A 23877-nucleotide genomic window follows, 5' to 3' on the forward strand; every position below is an offset into this window, starting at 1 on the left:
AACATGTGTCCGTGAGTGCTTTGTCACGTACCAGTATGCAACGGACAGTCTGTGTGGCGCTGGCCTCCTGACTGTGTGCGGCCCAGTGCAGAGGAATCTTGCCTTCACTGTCTGGGATGCCTATGTTGGAATCATGCTTAATCAGAAGGCGGACATGCTCTGGTCGGTTATAAAATGCTGACCAGTGAAGACAAGTTTGCTGTGGATTGAAAGATAAAAAAACAGAACAGTAAATGAATGGAGCTGAAAATAGAGGGGGGGTTGTTGTAACACCAAAGCTGAGGTTTCCACTTACGTCCAAAAAAAATTACTCTACTTTGACATGACCGGGAAACATGAGGGAACGTGCTACACAAAGCTCATATTGAAGATCCAGCGGCAGGCAGAGATTCTAACCTAGATACTGACTCCATGATGGCTACTGGGCTATTCTGAGATTTGCTGAAACCACTGTCATCTGACACGATGATGCATATTGGATTATTACAAAACTAACTACTGATGTCAGATACACATCAGCTTCAACAGACAGAGGATACTGTGTTTGTGTTCTTATCAGTAAAGCACAGGACAAAGCCACAGATTGTTATATCGTTTACTGTTGTGTATGTGTGTATGACTTGAAGTTCCTATTGCTTCAAGCAAACTGTCTTGAGTCAGTCAGTTATCTCTTTGCAGGTTATTGGTTAGACGCCCAGACTGGCTGTTTTCTGACTCGACACTAATTACGGACAGTTGTAAAAATAAACAACTTTTTTGTGCCTGTCTCTACTATATTACCTTGTTCTTGTCTTGTGTATCAACCTCTCCAGGTCCGATGTGTTTGAGCAGCAGGGCGAGGGCTTTGGGAGAGGGGTGTCGGGTGGCCAGGTGGAGTGGGGTCATTCCTTCTAAATCTTTCTGCAGCCAGTTGGCACGCCTGGACAGCAGCAGCTTCAGGAAACGTGCATTCCCCTGCAACACACAGGCAAAAGCGTGCTGATAAAAATTTCAGAAATCTCCAATTTTCCTCATCATTAGTCATGAACCAACAGCAATGTCACATACACTCCCACACACACAGACTCCTCAGGCTTTTAGTGGTGTCTGCTTCAATCTACAGGTCATCCATCTTCGTTCCCTTCTCCTGCCTCCCTCTCAGTGCTTGTGATGAGCTGTTAAACAGTAAACAGCGACAGTGTCTCTGCCTGTCATCCCCTCTGCATCATCATCACCATCATCCTCACTTCTGGCCTCCTTAACCAGCAGGCCTCTGGGTGTATTGTCCCAAGCAACTTATACGACAGCAAAGCGTTCACACAGGAATGACCACGTACATGTGTGAGTGTTTTGTATATTTGCCATTCAGGGACCACAAAGCCACAGTCTGACAGATCTATCTTGTGTGTGAGCATGCATTTTGACTGTGAGAGAGAACGTGTGTGTTTGCGTGTGTGTGTGTTCCTGTCCTCTCTGTTCTCGGTTCAATTAGATCAGTAATCCCTGGCCTCTTTCGCTGTCTCAGCCACTTATTGATCAGATGTCAAAGAGACAGGGCTTCCCATCACTAGCACCCCCAATACACACACTCCACATCTATGAGACAAATCCCAATAACTTATTACCTCTCATCTCTACATAATGATATGGTGATCCTATATCAGTTCACTACCACCAAAGAAACCACCAATAAATAACTGACAAGTTAAAAAATAATCAAAATGCCAACACCCCACCTTTTTTTTTTATTAAAACCCATCCCAAGACAATCTGATTCATAGTTAGTCTGTCAAGTAATACAAACATCTTCCGCACCAAAAGTGTAGCAAAGTACAACATATACCTTGTAGGACCAGTTGTTATATTGCATCATGCACAGCTGCAAAGCTAGTCTGTATTTATAATTTGTGATGACTATAAATCAGTTAATTTTAGGGTCCTTATGTCCTGAGGCCCCGAACACAGCCACAAGGGGGCACTGGCTTCCTACTGGACTTTAAGGACTGTACAGGTTTCTCTCATTTAATCTCAGTTAAATCTCGGCAAAGGCTGTAATTTTGCTACTCATTTCTTTAAATGAATTTCCTAATACCTGTAACATAAAAATGACCGAAACACGCAACAGTAAATATTTAAGTGTGTTTAAGAGTACTTGTGTGTATTTGTGAGCATATATATACCTTCTGTGCAGCCAGGTGCAGAGCAGTTCTCTGGCTGTGGTCCGTCTTGTTGACCAAGGCTCCAGCCTTTAGCAGAATCTCAGCACAATCCAGTCGGTCGGCCAAAACACAATACATCAAAGGGGTGCGGCCAAACTGGTCCTCATGGTCCGTTAAAGAGGGCTCCGCTACAAATACATTTGGATACACACACATAAAGCTGAGTTTGAGGATACTTTTTGAGATTTTGATTTTTAATATGTGTTTGTATTTTAGTTTAAAACATTATCAAAATAAAAAACTGAACAAATAAAATGTCTCAGTTTAATCAGAATTCCACTTTTCCATCTTAATGAATTTATTAAGAGCACCAAAAGGTTAGCATAAAATAAATACTGGTAAAACCTCATCAGAATAAGAATGTATTTTTTCTTAATCTTCATTATAGTTACAACATATTAATGTGCATTTAACCTTTCTATCTGTCAGCCTGTTTTATACGTTTTGTAATCTAAAGATTGAAGGAAAATGTAACATGATTTACACTTCTACTGTGCTGCTGACCTGTAATGAGTTTGACAAGGGCACTTCTATCTCTGTTGACAGCTGCTGCATGAACCTGGGAACCAAGAGAAGCAGGTCCCAGGCTAGAAGTTACTAAGGCCTGCAACAAAAGACAAATGGAGGGTTACAGTTCAACCTAAACCCACATATCAAGTGGTTAACAAGATGAGTTTGGATGGTTTCCTGTTCATTGAGCTCACTCAAAGTACAGTCTAGGTACAGCCACCAGAGTAGCTCAGCCATAGCACCAGATTATATAGCATAAAATATTAAAGTGTTTCTAAATTAAATGAGTTTAACAAAACACTTTAGAATCAAGGACAAAATCCTCCAATTGCTACCTGTCTGTCTTTTTTTTTAACTTGTCCCAATATTAACAGTTTAAGTAGACACAATAGATTAATTTTCACTTTTTTCTGGGATGTTATTAAATAAGAGGCTGAAAATGGGAAAATAATCACTTTTACACACAGTTCCTACTTCTGAATAAACACCTGAAACTCAGCGAGGAGTCAATCTTGTAATAAAACACACTTTTTACAATAGCATAGTAACAGATCTAATGTATGCTGACAGTAGGGAGTGTGTGTGCTTGCATGCCTGTATGTGTATGCTATCCTGCTGAGGGGGTTAAATCTCTTCCTGGCCCCATTTAACCAGAGCTCAGTGAAAGCTGGGTAATCTGCAGACAGGAAGCAGGTGGGGAGGGGGAGACCCTGTGTGAGCATGTAAGAGGGGGGTCTCTCTTCATGTCTTATTCATGTCTCATTAATACTGCAGCATGCCTCACCGTGTTTATTTGTGTGTGTGCGCAAGCGTGCGTCCGTGTGTGTGTGTGCGCGCGTGTGTGTATGTGAAATTGTGCATTGGGTTCGGGGATGTGGGACGAGCCCTGCGGGGCACCATGCAAAAATCAATTATTGCCCCTAAACACATAAATGCTGGAGGCATAAATCAGAAATTTCTTCAAGACATTTTCATCAACATTGTCAGATCTGCTTCAACACGCAAAAACTCCCATTCAAAGAGTTTTTATTCAACGCAGCTGATGGACATTATTGATAATGTATGAAAGTTGATTACTTTATTCAAAATCCTGAAAATCTTTAAATTCTTAGTCAGTGAAGGGAGGCATCTGAAAGAACGGAATACTCTGGTGTTGCCCCCACCCACCCCACCCCAAGTCACCTATAAAGAGTGCTCCCGCAGACGCTGCGTGCAGCACGACAATTACCCATCATGCTCACTGCATTCTCACGCTCTGCCAAGTTTTAGCGGGCTTAACACAGATTAGTTACAACATTTATTGCAATAAAAATCTATGTGTGTAAAAGATGGTTGGAGGGAGAGATGGTAGATGCTGGATCTTAAAGGTGTGTGTTTATGTGGTGTGTATGCTTGGCACATGTGCCATGTCATGGGAAGTGATTTTCTGTGAGAGGTAGTGTTTTTACAGGCACTTCACCAAAATAAACCACAAACTTCTCTAAGCATCTCTAATTAGCAATAATTACTGGGTCCGTAATGCATATTGGCATGCATATGTACACACTCGTATGCATGTACACACACACACACACACACATACACACAATCTGCCAATAATAATGTTAACACTTTCAGAGATAGCAGACTTTGCATAGAAGTATTTAAAAATTTATTCATTTAAAGGGTCTTATTACATATAAAAGGGATACAATCTGACATTGTGTTTTCTCAGTAATGAACTCATTCTGAACTTTTGTTGATTTATTTTCTTCCTTTCTAACATTTCTCAAGTCAACTTTAAAGCCCACAGCTATGCTAACAATAAAATGGATTGATTATGAATAATCTTAGATGGAGAAAACAAGTTATCACCTTGCCATACACCTGGCATGAGAGACAGGAGTCGATATTTGAATCTGTGTGTGGGATATTCATAAAGCTATAAGCAGGCAGCTGTAGTTTTATGAGGACCTGAATGTTTCTGTAACACCTACAGTGAATCCAAATTCGGCTAAAAAAAAAAAAAAAAGCTTTTGTGATGCAGTGTATGAAATCAAACAAAGAAAGGTTTAAAAACAACACAAGTTCCTGTTGAGAGGTTTGGAGTGGTCTCATTTAGCCATTCATATGCGTTCCTTAGGGAGCTCCCCACTTGTTAATATGAAGACAATAACTCAGAGTAAATCATTGATCATGGGCTGAGGTCCACACCAAGTGATTGTGCAACTGTATGAGTATTGATTCATGCTGATGCTGACATTATTTAGTCTTTATTCATATTCCACTTCATATAACCACAGCGATTTTAACAAAGAATCTCCCTTGAAAGCTTTCAACAACATTACAGGAGTGATGCGTTCATGCACACTGCTGCTTCCTGGCAGGCACACACATACAGACACACATGCTATAACCAACACCTCAATAGATGCTATTGAGACAAACACGTAAAGAAACCGGGGGTCAAAATGTGTGTGTGTGTGTGTGTGTGTGTGTGTGTGTGTGTGTGTGTGTGTATGTCTGTGCATGGCATGTTTGCCTGAATGTTTCTCTAGCTGTCTTTCAATGTGAAGGTGTCTACTTTTGGAGGACAGGGCTCAGACATGCTGGGCAAGCAGAGGGGAACAGGGTCTGAGTCTATGGCCTTTACATAAATGCTGGACGAACCCTCTCATACACACACGCACAAAATCGTATCTTTTTATAGTTTATTCAGTTATGAGAGTGTATTCAGTGTCATTCCCAACATGGAGCTTTTACAGGTGCCTGTGCCACCTGCATGGCTCCCAGTATGTCTAAGCATGACTGTTTCAATGTCTCAGATAGACGATATAAGCTGCAGGGAACCGTCCCTGTGTTTTGACTGACAGGTAAAGATGTAGGAGGAAGGATAATATCAGTCCTTAGGGATGCCCAATCTGTAAAGCCTTATTTCTGGGGGACTACCCAGTTCCCTAAAGACCAATGAGCTGGCTCCCTCAGCTGGGGGCTGAGCCCTGGGGCACAGCGGGGCCAATCAGCAGGAGGGGAGAGGTCTGAGTGACATATAGATCTGCTAATTTACATCATTACCACAATGCATCCTGACAAATGAGCCCCCAGGGCGTGAGCCAATCACCTGGGAAAGTAATGCAATTAGGCGGGACCACAGCTGTCAATCTCACAGCCACGGGGGGCCAGTTAGCAATGCCTGTGGCTAATAGACCCCTGCCTACTTCCTGTTTTTCACATACACCGTCTATACATATATATGTTAGTGTGGAGAGCAATTGGCTAAGCAAATTTGAAGTGCAGTATGCTTCAAATCTGTGTGTGTATGTGTGATTGTGTGTATGTGCATGTGTATGTGTATATAAGTAAGCATTAGAGGCTTTTTTATCTATCCTTATCCTAAGGGTGAATAGGTATTTGGAGGGGAAGTGTTGCGCAGCTGCTGAAGGGACTCAAAAAATTTACTTGTGTCCTCTGAGAACTTCGAGCTGAGTGGTACTGTGTGCATATTAGCATTCAGCTGGGTGTATTTGTGTTTTTGTTTACAAATGTGCTACAATGTATTGGGGCATATTGTTAAGCACAAAGTCTCATTTCTGTGCAAAGATGATGACAACAAAAGGAGGATGAGGACAGTGATATAAGGAGCTAAAACTTGCTCAGAAGAACTGTGCATTTGACAGTCATTAAAGTTTTTGTTAGTCTCATTAGACTTTGTGGTATCACATTGGCAGCAATTCACCAAGTCAGTGTTATGTCACACGTCATCGCTGTTTGTAGTTTGTGATGTATGTAGGGCAGGAGTGTACAGCTCTGATCCTAGATGGCCACAATCCTGCAGGTTTTCCATGTATCCCTGCTCCAACACACCTGACTCAAAATAATCAGTTAATATGCAGAACTTCAATGCTGTTGGATCCATTTAATGGAAGCCAGGAGCGTTGGAACAGGGACACTTTAAAAAAAACTGCAGGACAGTGTCCCTCGTGGACCGACTTTGAACATCTGTGATGTTGGATGACATTTGTGTGTATGTATATGTGTGTTATATATGTTGTTGTGACTGGAAGACCCTCAACTCAACTTCATTTTCTCTTCTTATAGTCTGAAGAGGAAAAGAATGACTTCATAATCTAAAAAAAAAACAAAAAAACACACACACAACTGTTTTAACAATGACTGAACAGCATCCCTATCAACTTGTGTGTGTATTTCAGCCACTGTTCCTTACACTCTCCGAGTTTGAGGAGCTGTGTGTTTTGTGCCATCATATTATATCACTAATTAGCCGCCCTCAGGAGGGGGGGGGGGGAGAGACACAGCAAGGCAGACAGAAAGCTAAAAATGAAGAAAAAGAGTGAAGAGAGGAAAAAGAGCAAGAAGGGGGAAGGGAGATAGTAAGACCAGCTTGAGGACTTTTCCCATTCCCTTTTCCCTACACCTCTGAGTCTAATTGGACTAAAACTGGGATCTAATTAAATGGCCAATTAAAGTGCAGAAAGCAATGTGCCCACTGGCAAATCAGAGTACAGGGATACAGTCAGCTGGAAAAACAAACAAGTAATCAATGGAGGCAATGCAAAATGGAAAAAGATGGAGAAAAAGGGAGGAGAAGATGGATGGATTAACTCCGAGTGCTGGCAGAATGGTGTGGGTGTGTGCTACATTACTCTGTGGTGTGATGACGCTGCACATTACATCTTTTTACAGGCCTACTTGGAAGATAAAATAGCACAATTTTCAATGTATCTGAATTAAGTTACTAAAACAACAAACAAAACTAAACTTTCAACATTTCTGGAGCCACATAGGCTGTTTTTTTAAAAGATGATTTAAGGTAGAAAGTCTGCAACACAGTGTGTGTATTTATTTTGTCAGCTCAGATAAAGACATCAGATTATACAAATTATCAATTAATCCAAAAATATTTAGCCACACTCTTGTAACTGGGTTTTATTTTCAAAGAAATAAAAATGTAACTATTACTTGAGGAATCATTAGTTTACTCTGCCTTTAAAACATAAGCAGAACCTAATATTTGTCACATTCGAGACACACTTTGATTAAGTTTTGACATAATTTCGGATTTTACATTACAACTGGATTTTAACAAAGTGAATTTTTACAGTGCAAATCTACATTTTAGGTGACCAATCGAAAAACTAAATAAATAAAAAAACAGAACTGAGTCTAACATGTTTATTTGATGCCACATTAAATACAAATTTAAAAATTAGCTCTATTTTGAATTTATGGACATGAAAGTTTTGAAGCATGCACTCTGGATACCACAGAGTGGGAACTACATTAATTTTGGTCATCATTTTATCTTTCTCATTTATTAAAGATGATTAAGAGTAAACAGAATTTAAGATATGCTTAAAATGACTTAGAACCTAATTGATATTGTTTATTCTAACATAAACTTACAGTCTAATGCAATAAAAAAAAAGGAGAATTCAATAAATGGCAGCAACTGCTGTAGTATTCATATAGGTACGGTTTATATCCATACCTGTACAGTTTACTTAGGAAAGGCACTACTCTGTTTCTCTTCACCAGAGAAATCTTCATCATTCCATCTGTGAGATGCTCACACACTGGGAACCCCCTATGGACAGCTTTAGCCCATAAAATATTAATGCTGGGATTCAATTCAGCTTTCCTCCCTAATCTCCTTAACAGTTATGCCCTTACTGTACACACAATTAGCTTTGTTACACATAGTCTTAATTTTCTTGACTCTTGAGATTATCAATTACAAGTATAGACACTATGATGACCAATAAATACATATAATAACAGCAAAAACAACAACAACAACAACAATAATAATAATAATAACAATAACAACAACAACAATAATAATACTACTACTACTACTACTAATAATAATAATATCTCTCAGATATACACAAAAATAAACATTTTTAACTTCTCTTGACAACTGGCTTCTTACCATATCTGTGTTAAGAGGGGTGCAACAACAGATGTTGTCCATGTCAGTGAGTATCAATGCACATCCAAATCTCTTGCCTGGCTTGATCCTGATTCCTGCTAGGGCAGAAAAAAAGGCTCACTGACACACCGGGAACATCCCACCTGTTCACACAAATATCTGCCAGCATAATACAACTACTGTATACAAAGAGAGGGAGCATGGCAGTAGTAATGTTTTTTTTAGTCTTCATATAATTTGATGCTGATGGGACGCAGCAAACTTTCAGGAAATTTATACTTTCTGATTTCAAGATAGAGCAACCATTAATTTAGCGGACACAACTTTTAAAGATTTGGAAAGAATGTTTTCCACAGTTTTTGAGCGATTATGCGTAACAGACCGTAAACATTGTTAACATTGTTTACTTCATTAACAAATTATGAGCTATAATTGTACACTTTTGACCTATAAATAAACTAATTTGAACTAATTAACCAAAATATGTAAACAGTGCTCGATGCAATAGTGAAAAATAGGTTGGAATATTACAAAAACATCTCCATAATGATGCAACTCCCCAGTTTTTGGAGAAATCAAGTATTCGTAATCGTACTGAAGCCATACTGTGAATAACAACAAAACTTAAGCTATTTAGCTACATACTATCGCTAAAGGTTGGTCGATGTAATATTTACCCTTGGAATGTCTTTAACTTAGATGAAAATCTTAACAAAGTTTTTTCCCCAGGCGTCCCGTTGGATCACAACTATAAATACTACAACTCCCGTTACAATACAGTGATTAAAATAATCGCCATGATTGAAGTTTTCGCAGGCATTTCAGTCACTTGCACTTTGGAATTAAAGACTACATTATCCAAAAAGCCCTTCGACTACAAGGAAGTGTGGCTCACGTTTCCGTGGTCACCGTGACATCGGTTCGCCGTTTGTTTCCTGCTGCACAGAAGAGCGGTGGAAGACTGACTGGGAAGACTGAACACCACCTTCTTCAATAACTGTACCATACAATGAAACTGTTAGCAATAACTCATTCTCTCTATATCTGCTTCGTCACGGTTTTACTGCTGGTAAGCATCTTTATGGCTTGGACTGTGCGTTTGCAGCCCGTTGCCCTCTGCTACCTGATGAAGCTAATGTTAGCTAAGCGATTGCTTCGCTGAATAGCCATTAGCTAACAGATGAATGTTTGCTGACATGAGACATGACTTTTAAAATCGCTAATATGACTCGCGAACTACTAATGTGTTAAAGGTAATGATGATTTTTTTCTGAGCAGACTCACTGAGATGACCTCTGGAATGTGTTTTATCCGCAAACTCCCACAACTTCTGGTGATAAGTTATCCAGATGCTGTGTCAATTTACCCGGCTTTGCTGTTAAAGAGTAATTTTCTTTAGTATAATTGCGAGCACCAATGGCTCTTATACAAGCAAGATGCGTGGTGATATGATTATTTTAGAAAACGGATTTCAAGTTGATCTATTGATAACTTTTGACGGGGAGGAGGGAAGCATCCAGTTAGCATCATGCGCTACCAGCAATTGTAAACAGTGCGATAATTGCTAATCGGTCACTTGTTTAATGATATAATTTAGTTTATTTCAGGATTTGGTCTTTACTGCATGTGTACAAGCTCAACATTTATTGTTATAATTGTGCACAAAGTTGTTGTACTTCTGTTTCGTCTGTGTCTTTCTGAATGGTGTACACCGGTTGGCGAATTCCTCTGTTGTGGCTCATTCTCATTGGCTGACAACCCGGAACTAGACACAGTGGCCTAAATGAACATTTCTCTGCTGCAAAGCTGTGTTTTAATGGGTATAATCGCCGTCACTGTGGCTTTTTTTCTTGTTCTTTTTAAAAGTCACTCTGCAGTTATGTTATACTGCATAATTTTAGGACATTGTGACTGAAGCTAAGAAATTTAGGAAACTGTTCTGTTTATTTGGCAAAAACCGTAGCAACCTTTTAAAAATAGTGTAGTTCTCCCAGGCAGCTCGGATTTTGGGATATTATGTTCTTCTCTATGTAGCTTTTGATGTCATAAATCAGACCATAATCGACAGTAATATAATGGTAACACAATAGTTTGTATGGGTAAAATAGCTGTAGCTCTAATTAATAAAACTCAACCAGCTCTGGCTAAATCTTTGTTTAAAAGTTTTTCGTTGTAAGTGTTTGTAAGTTGCTGATCCAAAACTGTTGAACAAGCTCTTCCTTCACAGTAGACAAGCTTCCTCATTGTCTATTTTAAAGCTCATCTTAAAAGCTGATTTTATTTTATGGCTTTATCTCAGCATGAGACTTTTTGTTTTAGTTTGTTTTGTTTTTTCTTACTGTTTGTTTTGTGTGTGTGTGTGTGTGTGTGTGTGTGTATGTGTGTGTATTTTGTTTGAGGGTGTGTGTTTTTATTCTATTCAAGTAAAATTTCTTATGGTTTTTTAAACTGTTTAGAAACAATGAACAAACAATATATTTTTTATAATAGTATTTATTTTCCTTTTAATTGTTTTATTGTTAGTTATGCTTTGTCCAATTATGTAGAGCACAGTGGTTGCTTCAAAAGGCTTTATAAACAAAGTGGAGTTGAAACTGACTCGTATCCTGTTTGAAGAGGATCTCCTGTCACCACTGATCAGAACAGATAATTAGATTATTTAAGCATAGTTTTAAAGCCTTGTATCCTTAACAACACTTTGACCTTACTGGCTGTGATAATAGGTATCTTTATGATTAAGAAAAATATAGAATTATACTTAAAGCCTTGAGGAACCATGTTTGAAAAAGGGGGAAAGTTTTGAAAACACAGTAGTGTTTACCTTCTAAAGTAAGTTTCTTTTACGATAGTTTATCTGGGTTTGCATTAGGAAGTGATATTTTATCCTATTTTACTCTTGAGCAGCTGTCATTATGACCTGGAAATAATCTCTGTGCTGATCTCATTGACACAGGACATTTTATGCAGGGTTAAGTAGCCAAGTAATTTCACTAATCCAGCGAGGATCTTTTATTTTCATTTTCTTATAACAATGAATATGACAATAGTAATCTCTCACTAAAATTTTAATGTGTTGATTGGTTTATCATAAAAATGTTCATGGATTTAGAATTATGTCTTGTCTACAAACATCTGTGTATTTATGGGTGTATCTTTTGTTTACTCTGAAACCCTGTCAAGGTTTGTCACTGGGAATCTTATCTTTCAAATGTATGATTAGACATGTAAAAGTTGCAACACTAGTTTTCTAATAAGATATTAAATAAACATGAAATGGAATAAAATAATACCTCAGTGTGTCTCAATATAGTAGTTTTCGAAGAGTTCAATCATCTGCGAAAACAGCTGATCTTCTTAGTTTCAGCTCTCAGAAAAAAGCTTGCATTTCCAACTTTTTACGCATACCAACACAACTTTAAAGAACTAATTAAAGTGGCAGTGTTTGGACTTTTAATCAAGGAGGAGAAGTACACATAAAAATACTCTGGACCAGACAAATGTCAGCTATGCCCTTTAAGACGAATGACATGTATCATTTCGCCCATCTGAATATAAAAGCTAGGGAAAAAAATCCTGTCCTGTTTTGCTTATACACACACATACAGTGGTCCCAGTTTTTCTGGAATTGGAGAGTCTGAGTTTCTGCAGGCAGATTACAGCAGAGGTGACATTGCTTCTAGTATATTTAGCTCACTACCAGGAACAGTGTGAGAAAAGCCTGGGCAGACCCAGGAGCAGAAATGCAGAACAATAGAGATGCAACATGGCTTCACTTTCCTGGAGCACATCAAGGCAGTTGAAGGGAAATGTTGCATGAAAGTCTGTCTGTTGGTTTTCATCCTAGCTTCCATTCAAGGATTGTACTATACTAAGCACTCCACTTGTATGTTATGGGTCATTAGGGGTGAGTGCTATGATTTACACTTAACACTTTGAGAACAGGTGTTCAGTTGAATCACACATGCTGTATGACTTCCCTAGCTAGCATCTGCTAATGTGTTTTATCCTTGTGTGTTCATAGGTGATGGGCCTCTGTACTCCAGGACAAGCAGAAATAAGCAGTCTGGACTCAGGCAACATTGATGATGTCCTAAGTAAGGCAATATACTCCCCCCCCCCCCCCCCCCCCCCCCCCCCCCCAGAAATTATGGATTTTTTTATTTTCAATGTTTTTGAAAATGTCATTTAGATATGAAAACTGGTTTCTCTCTCATGTCCGTATGTTATATATTCATATAACACCCAGAAAGTAGCTAATTGTAAGACTAGAAAAGCACAACCATATTCTTTTCCTTTACCTTTGATAATCTGACCTAAGACAAGAAAGCAAAGAAAAGAAGTCTAGTTTTCTGTATGTCAGTTAACTTAAAATATTTAGATAAAATTTTGGAATCAGTGGATCTCTCCACCTCATCTGTCAGTTGATGTGGAGGATAAAATTGTCATCTATTCCATAAGGTCTTTATTACTGTTCATACATGCTGTTATGCAAACAAAAAGGTTCTCTGTGCAATATCACATGTTGGTGGCTTGAAATTGCCAGCCAAACACACTTTCTTAAGTACATTTGTCAACATATAGATGTTTACATTTATTTTATTTTTGATTTCTTGCAGATCAAGCTGGGGTGGCATTAGTGAATTTTTATGCTGACTGGTAAGTGTTAGATTTTTACTTCTTATTCCTTTTTATTTCTTCTTTTTTTATTACTGTCTCTAGATTTGTGTATTAATGTCAGTCAAATTTAAATTGAGTTTTACTCTTGATTTAAATCTTCCTTGAACAAGTCACATGGTTCAATAAATATAATTCAATCATCTCAGCTACAGTTTGTTAATTCATTTTACATAATGTGCACACTGTTAGCATCAAACTTTAAAGTGCTTCTTACTGTAGCCAATGAATGCTTTATTTAAAAAGCTTTCTAAAACCTGAGGTTTTTCATTAGATTTTCCTAATAACCCATAAAAATGTCTTTTTCTCTGTTTCTGAAGAAACTAAAAACTTGAAATGCAACATCTGTGATTAAATATTTCTTTTCTTTGTAAACCATTGACTTTTTTTTTTAAACAACTCAGTTATTTGTGTGCCTTAAAAACAGGCATATGTTATATGAGGTCTGAATAGGTTAATAGGTAGATAATAGATCTATTGTAACCCAAAATACCTCTGTAACCTTGTGTAATAAAACAAAATTAAGTCTGGAGGAATACAGACAATCTGCCTAATTTATTTAACCCATTACTTTCTGATGCAGCATTTGCGTGTTTGTACTCTTCAACCCTGATGCAACATGTGCAACACATCAGTTTTAACAGCTACATTAGTCTTTTACGGAAACCCTTAAGATAGAGGAGGCTACTTTTTTGGAAAAAGTTTTATTCATTATTACCTGAAATCTGTAAAGCCCTCTGATGTAAATTTACTCCCATAAACTTTCTACAGGTGTAGATTCAGTCAGATGCTTCATCCAATTTTTGAGGAAGCCTCAAACATCGTGAGGGAGGAGTTTCCTGATACAAAGCAGGTGGTGTTTGCTCGCGTCGACTGTGACCAACATTGTGAGTATTATGCAATTAGTTTTTGGTATTCTATTACTAAAAACATAATTTCAAGTTCCTATATTACACATCTTTGTTAACCATTTATCTGGGAAACAAATGATTGATGAGGTTAAAAAGACAGTGCAGGATTTCTGTCATTTTCCCAGCGAATCCCCGCTACCCATGGCTAATTTGGGATCCATCTTCCATCTTACTTGCACTGTGAGATCTTTCCATCCCTAAAAGGCATTTTTATTTTGATTCCTGTCTTATTTCTCATTCTGTTGCTGTTGACACGGTGTACAAAGCAAAACTCTTCTGCAATGTCAGGCAGCATCTCGGAAGAAAAAGTTACAGAGGGTGATTTCTCAGCCTCTGGATGGGCAGCAAAAGCTCTAGAAATGCATGTCATAGATGTTTCTGTGCCATGAAACAAGTCCAAAATGCAGAGTTTTAATATCGGAAAGTTACATGATGCATGTTTAAGTCAGTTTTGGACTTTGGAAAAGTAAGAGTAATAATAAAATGATGTATTTTATTTAAAAGTGACTTTCATGAAAACCAAGGACATTTTAAAACCAGACACAAAAAACAAAGGATAAAATCAGCATAAAAAGAAATAGAGGACAGTGTAGTTGGGGTTAAGGTGAGTAGGCACTTTTAAACTAAAGAGTCTTGAATCTAGATTTGAAGATGGGGAAAAAAGTCAGTATTGCAGATGTTAGATGGTAAAGAGTTCAAGAGTTTGGGAACAGAATGCCTGAAAGCTTTGCCAACCATAAGGCATTGGGAAGTGGATAAAGGAGGAGGATCTGAGGGAGTGGGCTAAATTGGCGATCTGGAAGTCAGATAAGTATTGAGGGGCGAGAATATGGATGACCATAAAAGTGAACAGGAATAGTTGGTAGGGGTGGGAAATTGAATCGGAAAATCGAATATTCGGAGTTTTTGCTTCACAATTTTAAAAAATAGATTTTTTTTTGTTGTTTAAAAAAATCTTTTTTTTTTTCAAATAAAAATAATTCATGATGAAATTTTTATAATTTGTATTGTTTTTAATGATCTTTTTACTTGTCTCCTTATGCATTGTAGCAGCAGAATGGTGATCTGGCTACTATGTTGTTTTTTTCCTTATTGAAATCAAGAAAATGACTAGCAAAAAAGGTTTTGTACATTTCTTTTTGTTTTTAGTCTACAAAAATCAGCCATATTGAAGAACCGTGAGAGTTGCAATTTAAATTGTATTGGCACCCAAAAAAAAAACCTGAATTGAATCGGGACGAAAGCATATTGGATCACAGCCAGCTTCTTTGGCTGACTGGGATCCAATAGAACCGCTTCAGTATGGAGGTAATGTGATGGGATGATGGGCTTCTTGTTATGATACAGCCTGCAGAGTTCTGGACCAGTTGGAACTTGTGGAGAGACTTCTGGGGGACACCGAGGAGCATCCATCCTTAAAAGTGAAGCCTATTGAAAAATTCCAAAAATTGCACTTTAACTTTCATCCCCTAGGGGCTCCAAAAGGAAGTCATCCTCATTGTCTCCCATGTTAAATAGGCCAACTTCCCAGCAGAAATAAACATGTTTGTAGCATGGTGCATGACATGGTGGAGGGGTGAAATTTATTTTATAATTCATCTGTTTAAGATAGCATTTAATACTGAAATTTGGCACAATTATAGGCATAGGTATCAATGTCCAGTGACAAGAAGGTAGAAGGTAGAATTGACAACACACGTGACACTGCCAAGATGGCAACGATGGGAACCACCCACTGAGCTTCAGTTCAGCTATTCAGAAATCAATGGGTGAATGCTCTAAAAAATGACTTCATTTACAGTCAATGGGGGAAACCACAGAACAGGGAATTGGCAGTCAACAAGGAGGGAGGGGCGAAGTTGGTTTGTTTTATGAAGGTGGAAGAGGGCAAACTGGGTAATGTTGTTAATATTGAAATGGAAAGACGGTGTGTTGTTGAGGATGGCACCCAGACTCTTAAACTGAGTAGTAGGGAAGATTGAGGAGCTGCCGATGGTAAGAGCGAAGGTGTCAACTTTGGACAATTTTGATACTGTGTCAATAAAGAGGAGCTACCTTTTTAACTGTTTAAGTTTAGGAAGTTAGATTTTAGATAAGCAGGAGGGGAGAGTATAGTGGGAGTGTGGAATTTGGTTTGCGTAAAGGTAGATCTGGGTGTCAGAATCTGTTTCTGAAGGGGGCGCTAGTCTGCATTCCTCTGCACGTACATCTGAGAAGATGAGCACGGTCTTGAAGACACTTATGTAAAAATAATAAGACTAAAATTGAATTGAAATATGAGTTCATCACCAATGTCACTCTTCTGAAATAAGTAATCCTCACATAGCCAGGATCACATAAGTCACCATTCTGATAGCCATGGGAATGTGTTACTTTACTGTAGGCTACCTTAAGCAGCATGAAAGGATTTCAATATCCCCACTGAGGGAATAATAGTGGTTTTCTTGTTCTTATTGTTTTCATATATGACACCAGAGCAGCAGGGTTCTTTTGTAGATGGTGCAAAATTAGAATTTTGCTGAAACCCAAAGCTGTGCGGGCATGATGAAAAATTCCAGGTGATAGGTGATTGTATGTTTCCATGTGAATATTGAAGTCCACCAACAGTAGTACAATGGTTGGGAGAGGGGATAAGTAGGTAAATAAAGGGTGATGAGACTTGGTAAGTAACTTTTGGTGCAGTTGACCATAGTTGATCTACAGTACATTGGTAAGAAGAGGTGTTTTCCTTACCACTTCAAAGTCTCTCTTCAAAACAAGTGGTATAGGGGTTGATCTAAATCAGGGGTTGGCAATTCCGGTCTTCGAGTGCCACAGTCCTGCAAATGTTAGGAGTTTCCCTGCTGCAACCCACAAATCAATGGCTAATTAGTTACTTCTGCAGAGTTTGATGTCGAGCTCTGCACAAGTCTGCTGATGTGTGCCAGGTGTGTTGCAGCAGAGAAACTCCTAACATGTACAGGACTGTGGCTACCTCTCATCTAAATGCAAACATAGTCAGTGTCCAGTCACACTATATAGGCTGCGTACATGTAAAGCTGGGGAAGGTAATCTTGTTCAGAGACATTTTTTTTTTTTTACTCAGGGTGAAGTTCCTCGTACTGATAGTAGTCTATACATTTTGTAATTGTGAACAATAAAAAATATAGTTAGACCCTTTAGTTTACTGTAAATCTATAAAAACTCTGACCAATTAAACCGTTTGGGCCAAATTGAAGTTGTTCATTTCTTATATTTTGTAAGCTTCTTGTCCCGGCTCCCCTCCTCCTCCACCTGATTACACACCCTGCATATAAGTAACGTGTTATGATGAAAATACACAGTAGTGAAGAAGAAACTGGGAAGGCAAACATGGCTGAGAAAATGCAGGAAGTATTTCTCTGACCCGGCTCGGTTTATTTGCCTCCTCCCGCTAAAAAGCCGAGAAAGAGAAAATTGTTGGTGAAAAAAGCAGCTAACTAGAAAATCACTCGGAGAGCGATGGCCTTAAAAAAAAAAACAATCCTGGAATCAAACGGTGATCCAGATCACTACCAAAATGAGATCAGTTCTTCCTTTTCACATTTCCAACAACTCCTAAAAATTTAATTAAAATCTGTCATAACTTTTTGAGTCATCTTGAACACAAACAGATTAACACTGGTACAAACAGAATATCCTTGGCTGATGTAAGAAAAAAGCCTTGGATCATGCAAGGAACAAAACCAGAGGGGGAGGAGCCACGACAGGATGCCACTTTCAAATCTTGCCCCCCAACATTACCTGCCTCAGTTTTAACTGCAGAGATACTTGACAAACATCTTGTAGATTAGGTGTGGTGAAAGCATTTACATCATTAGACAAGCACTCGGAGAGGGCAAACCGCCGCAAAGCCTAATGTTAAAGAATCCTTTTAAAAATTTCTGGATTCAAACAGTGATCCGGATCACCATCAAAATTAAATCCGTTCTTCCTTTTCACATTACCAACAACTCCTGAAAACTTTTATGAAAATCCATGCAAAGCTTTTTTAGTTATGTTGAACACAAACAGATAAACACTGGAAAAACATAACCTCCTTGGCGGAGGTAATAAATGTCTCATGCATGAGCAGATGTAAAAGCAGAATTATTGTAATTTTTTACTATATGTTGATTTCACAAAACCCAACTTAAAAGAAAAATAATGGAGCAGACTTTTGTTTTGCTACATATGTATGTACTACTTATGACACAGTTACACATACAATAGAGAAAAATTAGTTAAGTGCAATCAGTAAAAGTGTGTTTATTGTTGTAATCTGAACATTTAAAAAGTATTGTTTCAAGTAAAGATGGAGCATTTATTTGATCTATCAAACAGGTCGATATCAGCAGTTTTAAGCTGGAATGCCAAGAATGTTTGTCTTAATGGTTTTATTAAATTATTCATTTAAAGTTACATTTTTACTACTGGTTGAATTCATTTGTTGCGTTACAATATGCCACACATTGTTTAAACTTTCAATTCTATACATAAATATAGCTTTACTGAATTTGATGCACATATGCACACAAAGATGTCCGTTACACCAAAGCGTAGACACATAAACTGCCAGCTTCAGCCTTTTGAGATAAAGCAAATTAAAGAGAATTATTGATGACCGGCAAACTGTTTGAAGACTAATGACAAAACTGCTGCTTCCTGTGAAGACCACAGGCTTGGAGACACCCCACAGGGAGATTGACACCTGCCACACACACACTCACACACTATGTGCACAGAGAATATTTACTCTTGGTTGGGGGGCTGCTTTCATGTGGGAGATCAGAGCTCAGAGCTGACTGAGGGTAGTGTTTTCAGACTCCGGTTTAACTGCTGTCTCTGTCATGCTCCTCTCCTCGTCCACCCATCCCCACGTGTTTTTGCTCTTCTTCTTACTCTTCATCAATTGATTTTGTCCTTCTTTGCTTAACTCCTCCTCTCCCTCTGCGTCTAGCGGACATAGCTCAGCGCTATCGTATCACCAAGTATCCAACGTTGAAGTTGTTCCGCAATGGGATGATGATGAAGAGAGAGTACAGGGGTCAGAGGTCAGTGACAGCAATCGCTGACTTCATTCGCCAGCAGCAGGTCGACCCAGTCAAAGAGATACACTCCATGGAGGAGATTAATACTCTTGATGTAAGTGGTCGTGCATCCACATTTTCTGTCTAGTAACATTACAAAGGTACAAAGTGTTAGAAAAAACTGTATCTCTTTTCTTAACACACATTTTATGCTCTTGTTCAACAGAGGGGCAAAAGAAACATCATTGGTTTCTTTGAAAAAAGGGACTCCAATAACTATCATACATATGAAAAAGTTGCAAATATCCTCCGTGATGACTGCACATTCTTAGCTGCTTTTGGGTGAGACGCAACACAATCTTTAAATCCAAACACTTTGTTAGTCATTTGTAAAATAGAATTATTCTCAGGTTACATTTGTGTTCTTGACCGTTGTTCTTGCAGTGCTGTATCAGAGTCTGAGCGTTTCAGTGGAGACAATGTAATCTACAAACCTGTTGGCGAGAGCATTCCTGACATGGTCTACCTCGGCTCACTCACCAACTTTGACCTGACGTACGCCTGGGCGCAGGACAAGTGTGTGCCTCTAGTTAGGGAGATCACCTTCGAAAATGGAGAGGTTCGTTGTGTGTTTCATGCATTAACCAGTTCTGGCAGTAACCTTAGATGGATAAATATGCAGGTATGGAAGTGAATAGTTAAAACTGGAGCGCAGCCTGATAGTTATGGAGTCTGTGATTTGTCCGTTTGCTGTCACAAAAGGGCCTGACTTAGTTGTTATACTTTGCATGTGTGCGTGTGATTTTCAGGAGCTGACCGAAGAAGGGATCCCTTTCCTCATTTTGTTCCATGTTAAAGAGGACACGGAGAGCTTAGAGAAGTTCCAGCATGAAGTTGCTCGCCAACTCATTAGTGAGAAAGGCAAGTTCCTGTGTGTTTGTAGCATTTTTCATATGCTAGGGCTGCACATTTTACTTACACACAGCTATTTGTGCAAGGGTGTTGTTCATGATGTTGGTGTCTCCTCCTTAGGGTCTATAAACTTCCTTCATGCAGACTGCGATAAGTTCCGTCATCCTCTGCTCCATATCCAGAAAACTCCAGCCGATTGTCCTGTCATTGCCATTGACTCCTTCAGACATATGTATGTCTTCCCTGACTTCAAAGACCTCACGTAAGTACTCTGGTCATTTTAAACAATGTCAGTACAAATATAATCCGTTACACAGTTAGACTCCACATCTGTTTCTTCATGCAAAAGTTACTTGATGTTTTAAAGATGGGTGGGAGCTAATAATTGTTTCTTTCAAAAAATAGATGGAAAATGTGACTTCTTCACTTGCACATGTAATTTTCCGATTGAAACATTCATATTTTTAATTAATAGAAGGTATTCAGATTTTTTCTCTTCCTGATGATGACATACATGATTTATTGTTTATTGTATGTATAATTCTTCATAATGAGATCGGTTCATCATGAAAGAATGACAGTTTTGTCCTTCACACAAAGGCACCATAATCCACGGTGCACTCAACACCAGAGAAATGTCACACCTCCTAAAATCTGTCCTTTATGAATGGGCCAGGACACTGGAGCTAATGTGACATGATTTGGCACGTGCAATAAGTGCTAAACTAATCCAGTTTAATCTAATTTAATCTCATTTATTCTGCCTCCCACCACTCAGCTCCCCCCTGCCATGCACACACGCACACATACACACACACACACACACACACAATTAGAGTCTGATCAGATAGACAGAAGCCCGGAGGACTGACTGGGCCTCCACAACCTAATTACATCACATCGCTGCTTCATGTGGCACACAGCTTGTAATTGCATTAACACAGGGTATGTTATATGTAGATATACATGGGTTTGTTTTCTTGTGTGTTGTTTTCACACTGTGTTAGCTGTAACCGGGCACCAGCGCTGCCTATATATGACGAGAACGCACAACTTCTCATCCATTCTCATGACCAAGTTGATTAAGATATTTGCTGCTTGAGTGCAAGCCTGCAGAGACTAATGTCCTCTACATCTGGTACAAGTTGTTTTGTTCTAAAATAATGATTAATTCTGATCTTCCCTCCTGTATGAGTAAAATCTCACTGCTCTTTTTAGGAATGTGTGAATGATTGAAGTTATACACTGGAATTTTTTTATTTTATTTTCTTCAGAGTTAAAATTGTTTGTAAACAATGCACAGGGTTTAACTGCGCTTGCTTGTTTCAGGTTAAGTAGGGATTTTATTTTCTGTTAAGTTTGGGCAGTATTGAGAGCCAGCTGTACACAACATATTTATGTGTATAAGTGTTTTGCTTGTCTTCTTTTCCTTCCAGCATTCCTGCCAAACTGAGACAGTTTGTCTTAGATCTTCACTCTGGTAAGCTTCACAGAGAGTTTCACCATGGTCCTGATCCCACAGACAGTACGCCTGGACAGGTAAGTCAGCAGTATCGGCTCACCATGTGGAATCAATAAAAGTTGTTTTCCTTATGTGAAATTTCACTGTTTGTTTTGAATTTGTCCCCTCTGGAGGAGATTGGTGGAGAAGTTGCTAGCAGTCCTCCAGAGAGCTCTTTCCAGAAGCTGGCGCCCAGCGAGACTCGCTACACCATCCTCAGAAGGGACCGTGATGAGCTGTGACCCAGACAGCCTTCCAGTGATCTTGTGACTCAATGCCACGCCCCGGGGTCAGGGAGGGGATTAGGGTTGGGACAGGCCAGCGGGACAGAGCAGTAACACCCAACACCCTTACTGAAGAAATCGAGATAAAAGATTAGGACGAAGGAGGAGTAGAATGAAGACAAAAATGGATTAGAAAAGAAGACCATGAAATGGACGAGAGTGCAGTTCATGACGCAACCATGTTGGGGAAAAAAACAAACCTATATTTTCATAACTTTCATAATTTTTATTTTGAGTTGAGTGGAAGGAGCATCAAGAAGAAAAAAGCAAGGGGTTGGGGACATAAAAAAGTTTACTTTTACTTTTGTGGAGGTTGTAAATATGTTTGTGCTACATTGGAATCACAATGTTGGTCTAAATTAAATTTTTTCTTTGTTTTATTCCATTTTTTTTTTCATCATCCTGCTTTTTGTCAAAAGAACAAAGAAAGCGGTGTCCTCACTCCAATTTTACGGTTCTTATCTGTGGGTAGTCTGGTTCATCCCGTCTGATTGACAAAGCTTGTTTAGTCTTACTGACCTCATGGCTGCATCTCAAATGACCAACTCCAGTCTAATTCATTTGTATAGCACAATTTAAAGTACGCCCATCTGAAGTAGCTTTACTTCCATATCTTTACTCACACAGAAATAATACTAAAAAAAAAGAACATCTGGTAGGAATAGTATCATTTTTAATTGAGGCATGTGGAGAAAGATAAAGAGACTGAGCTAATGCAGCCTATTGAGATGCTCCTCTTTTCTCCCTGGTACAGTTATGTCTCTTACACTGCTTCTGAAAATATTCCTCAGATGTTTTCATGTTTTGCTATTTTTCAGTACTGTGTCACAATGCGTGTGGTCAGTCAGTTTTTCATCACCAAATAATAGAAAAATACCTACCTGCTTAATTTTAGAGCTTTTGGTTCTCATACTACTCTTTATTTGTTTGGTTTCACCAAAGCACAGCCCCAAAATCTACAACCTGCAGTCCCAGCGCTGAAGCCCGGTTGTGGCAGCATCATGCTGTGTTGATGCTTCTCTCTTGCAGGCCCTGAAAGGGTTTTGGTAGTAGAGCAGGTCAAATGCATGCACGATGAATCCTGTATTTGACTGCTCTCACCTAATGGTGCCTCCTGTTATGTCATCCATGTCATCTGGGATAGGCTTTAGCCCCGCCCCCAATCCTCTATAGCAACTAAATGACAGGGGGTTATAGCTGATGTGTGATATAATAAGTCTACTATAAAATCCTAGCTTTTGGCTCGAAATCAGTTTGATTTGAATTTGAAATCAAAGAGCCTTACACTGTTGATCAGTCCACATGTAAAATGCAAAAAGTCAAATGGCTAATTCTCTATGACCTCTTGAGTTGTGTTCCTAGCAATCACAGTAGAATGCAAAATGTTTCTGGACGATGTACTAAAACATGAACATTTATCCATGTAATTTCTGTTTCACTTGTTGCATTTGTTGTCAAGCTGGTTAAGATAAAGACTGCAACTTTTCATGTGTTTTAAAAGCCAAGAGGGAAAACCCAAGCAGTTAAAGGTGGAATTAAGTCTGTCATTTTATACAAGTTTTCTTAAACGGTTTTTTGTCTCTTTGTACGTATTTGAGGTTTTGGTACAAGTCTTGATTACTGAGAATTCATAAGTGGAATTAAGAAGTAAGGGGGCTCATTTGTATTGTGTGCCCTACCCTTCCATAGAGACCAACAGATAAGGTGAATAGTAACATCGCCCACATACAGACCAGTGAGAAGAGTGTGATGCCATTTCCTAATCAGTCATGTCAGAGGGGAATAAAAGTTAAAAAATGAAAGTAAATTAAAAACCATTTTACAGATTTTTTGTCTGATGTGTGTTAGTGTGTCTTACCTTAATTGCCATCACTTACTACTGTTATTTGAATAAGTAATGTTCCTTTTAAAACATTTTATTTGGCAAC

The 23877-nt window shown here is 38.7% G+C and overlaps 2 protein-coding genes across 2 annotated transcripts in view; one reads left to right on the forward strand and one right to left on the reverse strand.

Annotated features, from left to right (window-relative positions):
- Window positions 1-9388, reverse strand: part of invs (inversin) — a gene marked incomplete at its 3' end in the record, with an annotated part of 19934 nt that extends 10546 nt beyond the window's left edge. The window contains exons 1-6 of the mRNA XM_079240409.1: window positions 9318-9388; window positions 8641-8735; window positions 2703-2802; window positions 2160-2326; window positions 781-954; window positions 32-199 (exon numbers count right to left, since the gene is read on the reverse strand). Of these exons, the coding sequence (XP_079096535.1) occupies window positions 32-199; window positions 781-954; window positions 2160-2326; window positions 2703-2802; window positions 8641-8682 (651 nt within the window). The 5' untranslated portion in view covers window positions 8683-8735; window positions 9318-9388. The remainder of the gene's footprint in view (window positions 1-31; window positions 200-780; window positions 955-2159; window positions 2327-2702; window positions 2803-8640; window positions 8736-9317) is intronic.
- A 185-nt stretch (window positions 9389-9573) lies between these two features.
- erp44 (endoplasmic reticulum protein 44) lies at window positions 9574-23758 on the forward strand. Its single transcript, XM_079241417.1, has 11 exons — window positions 9574-9709; window positions 12662-12734; window positions 13257-13296; window positions 14086-14201; window positions 19183-19367; window positions 19479-19594; window positions 19697-19871; window positions 20062-20173; window positions 20285-20426; window positions 21601-21703; window positions 21800-23758. Exons 1-11 carry the CDS (start codon window positions 9650-9652, stop codon window positions 21905-21907), a joined length of 1230 nt encoding a protein of 409 aa, XP_079097543.1. The 5' UTR covers window positions 9574-9649; the 3' UTR covers window positions 21908-23758.
- Window positions 23759-23877: the final 119 nt, after the last annotated feature.

This window comes from Telmatherina bonti (genome assembly GCF_933228915.1).
Source record: "Telmatherina bonti genome assembly, chromosome: 5".
NCBI classification, from domain to species: Eukaryota; Metazoa; Chordata; class Actinopteri; order Atheriniformes; family Telmatherinidae; genus Telmatherina; species Telmatherina bonti.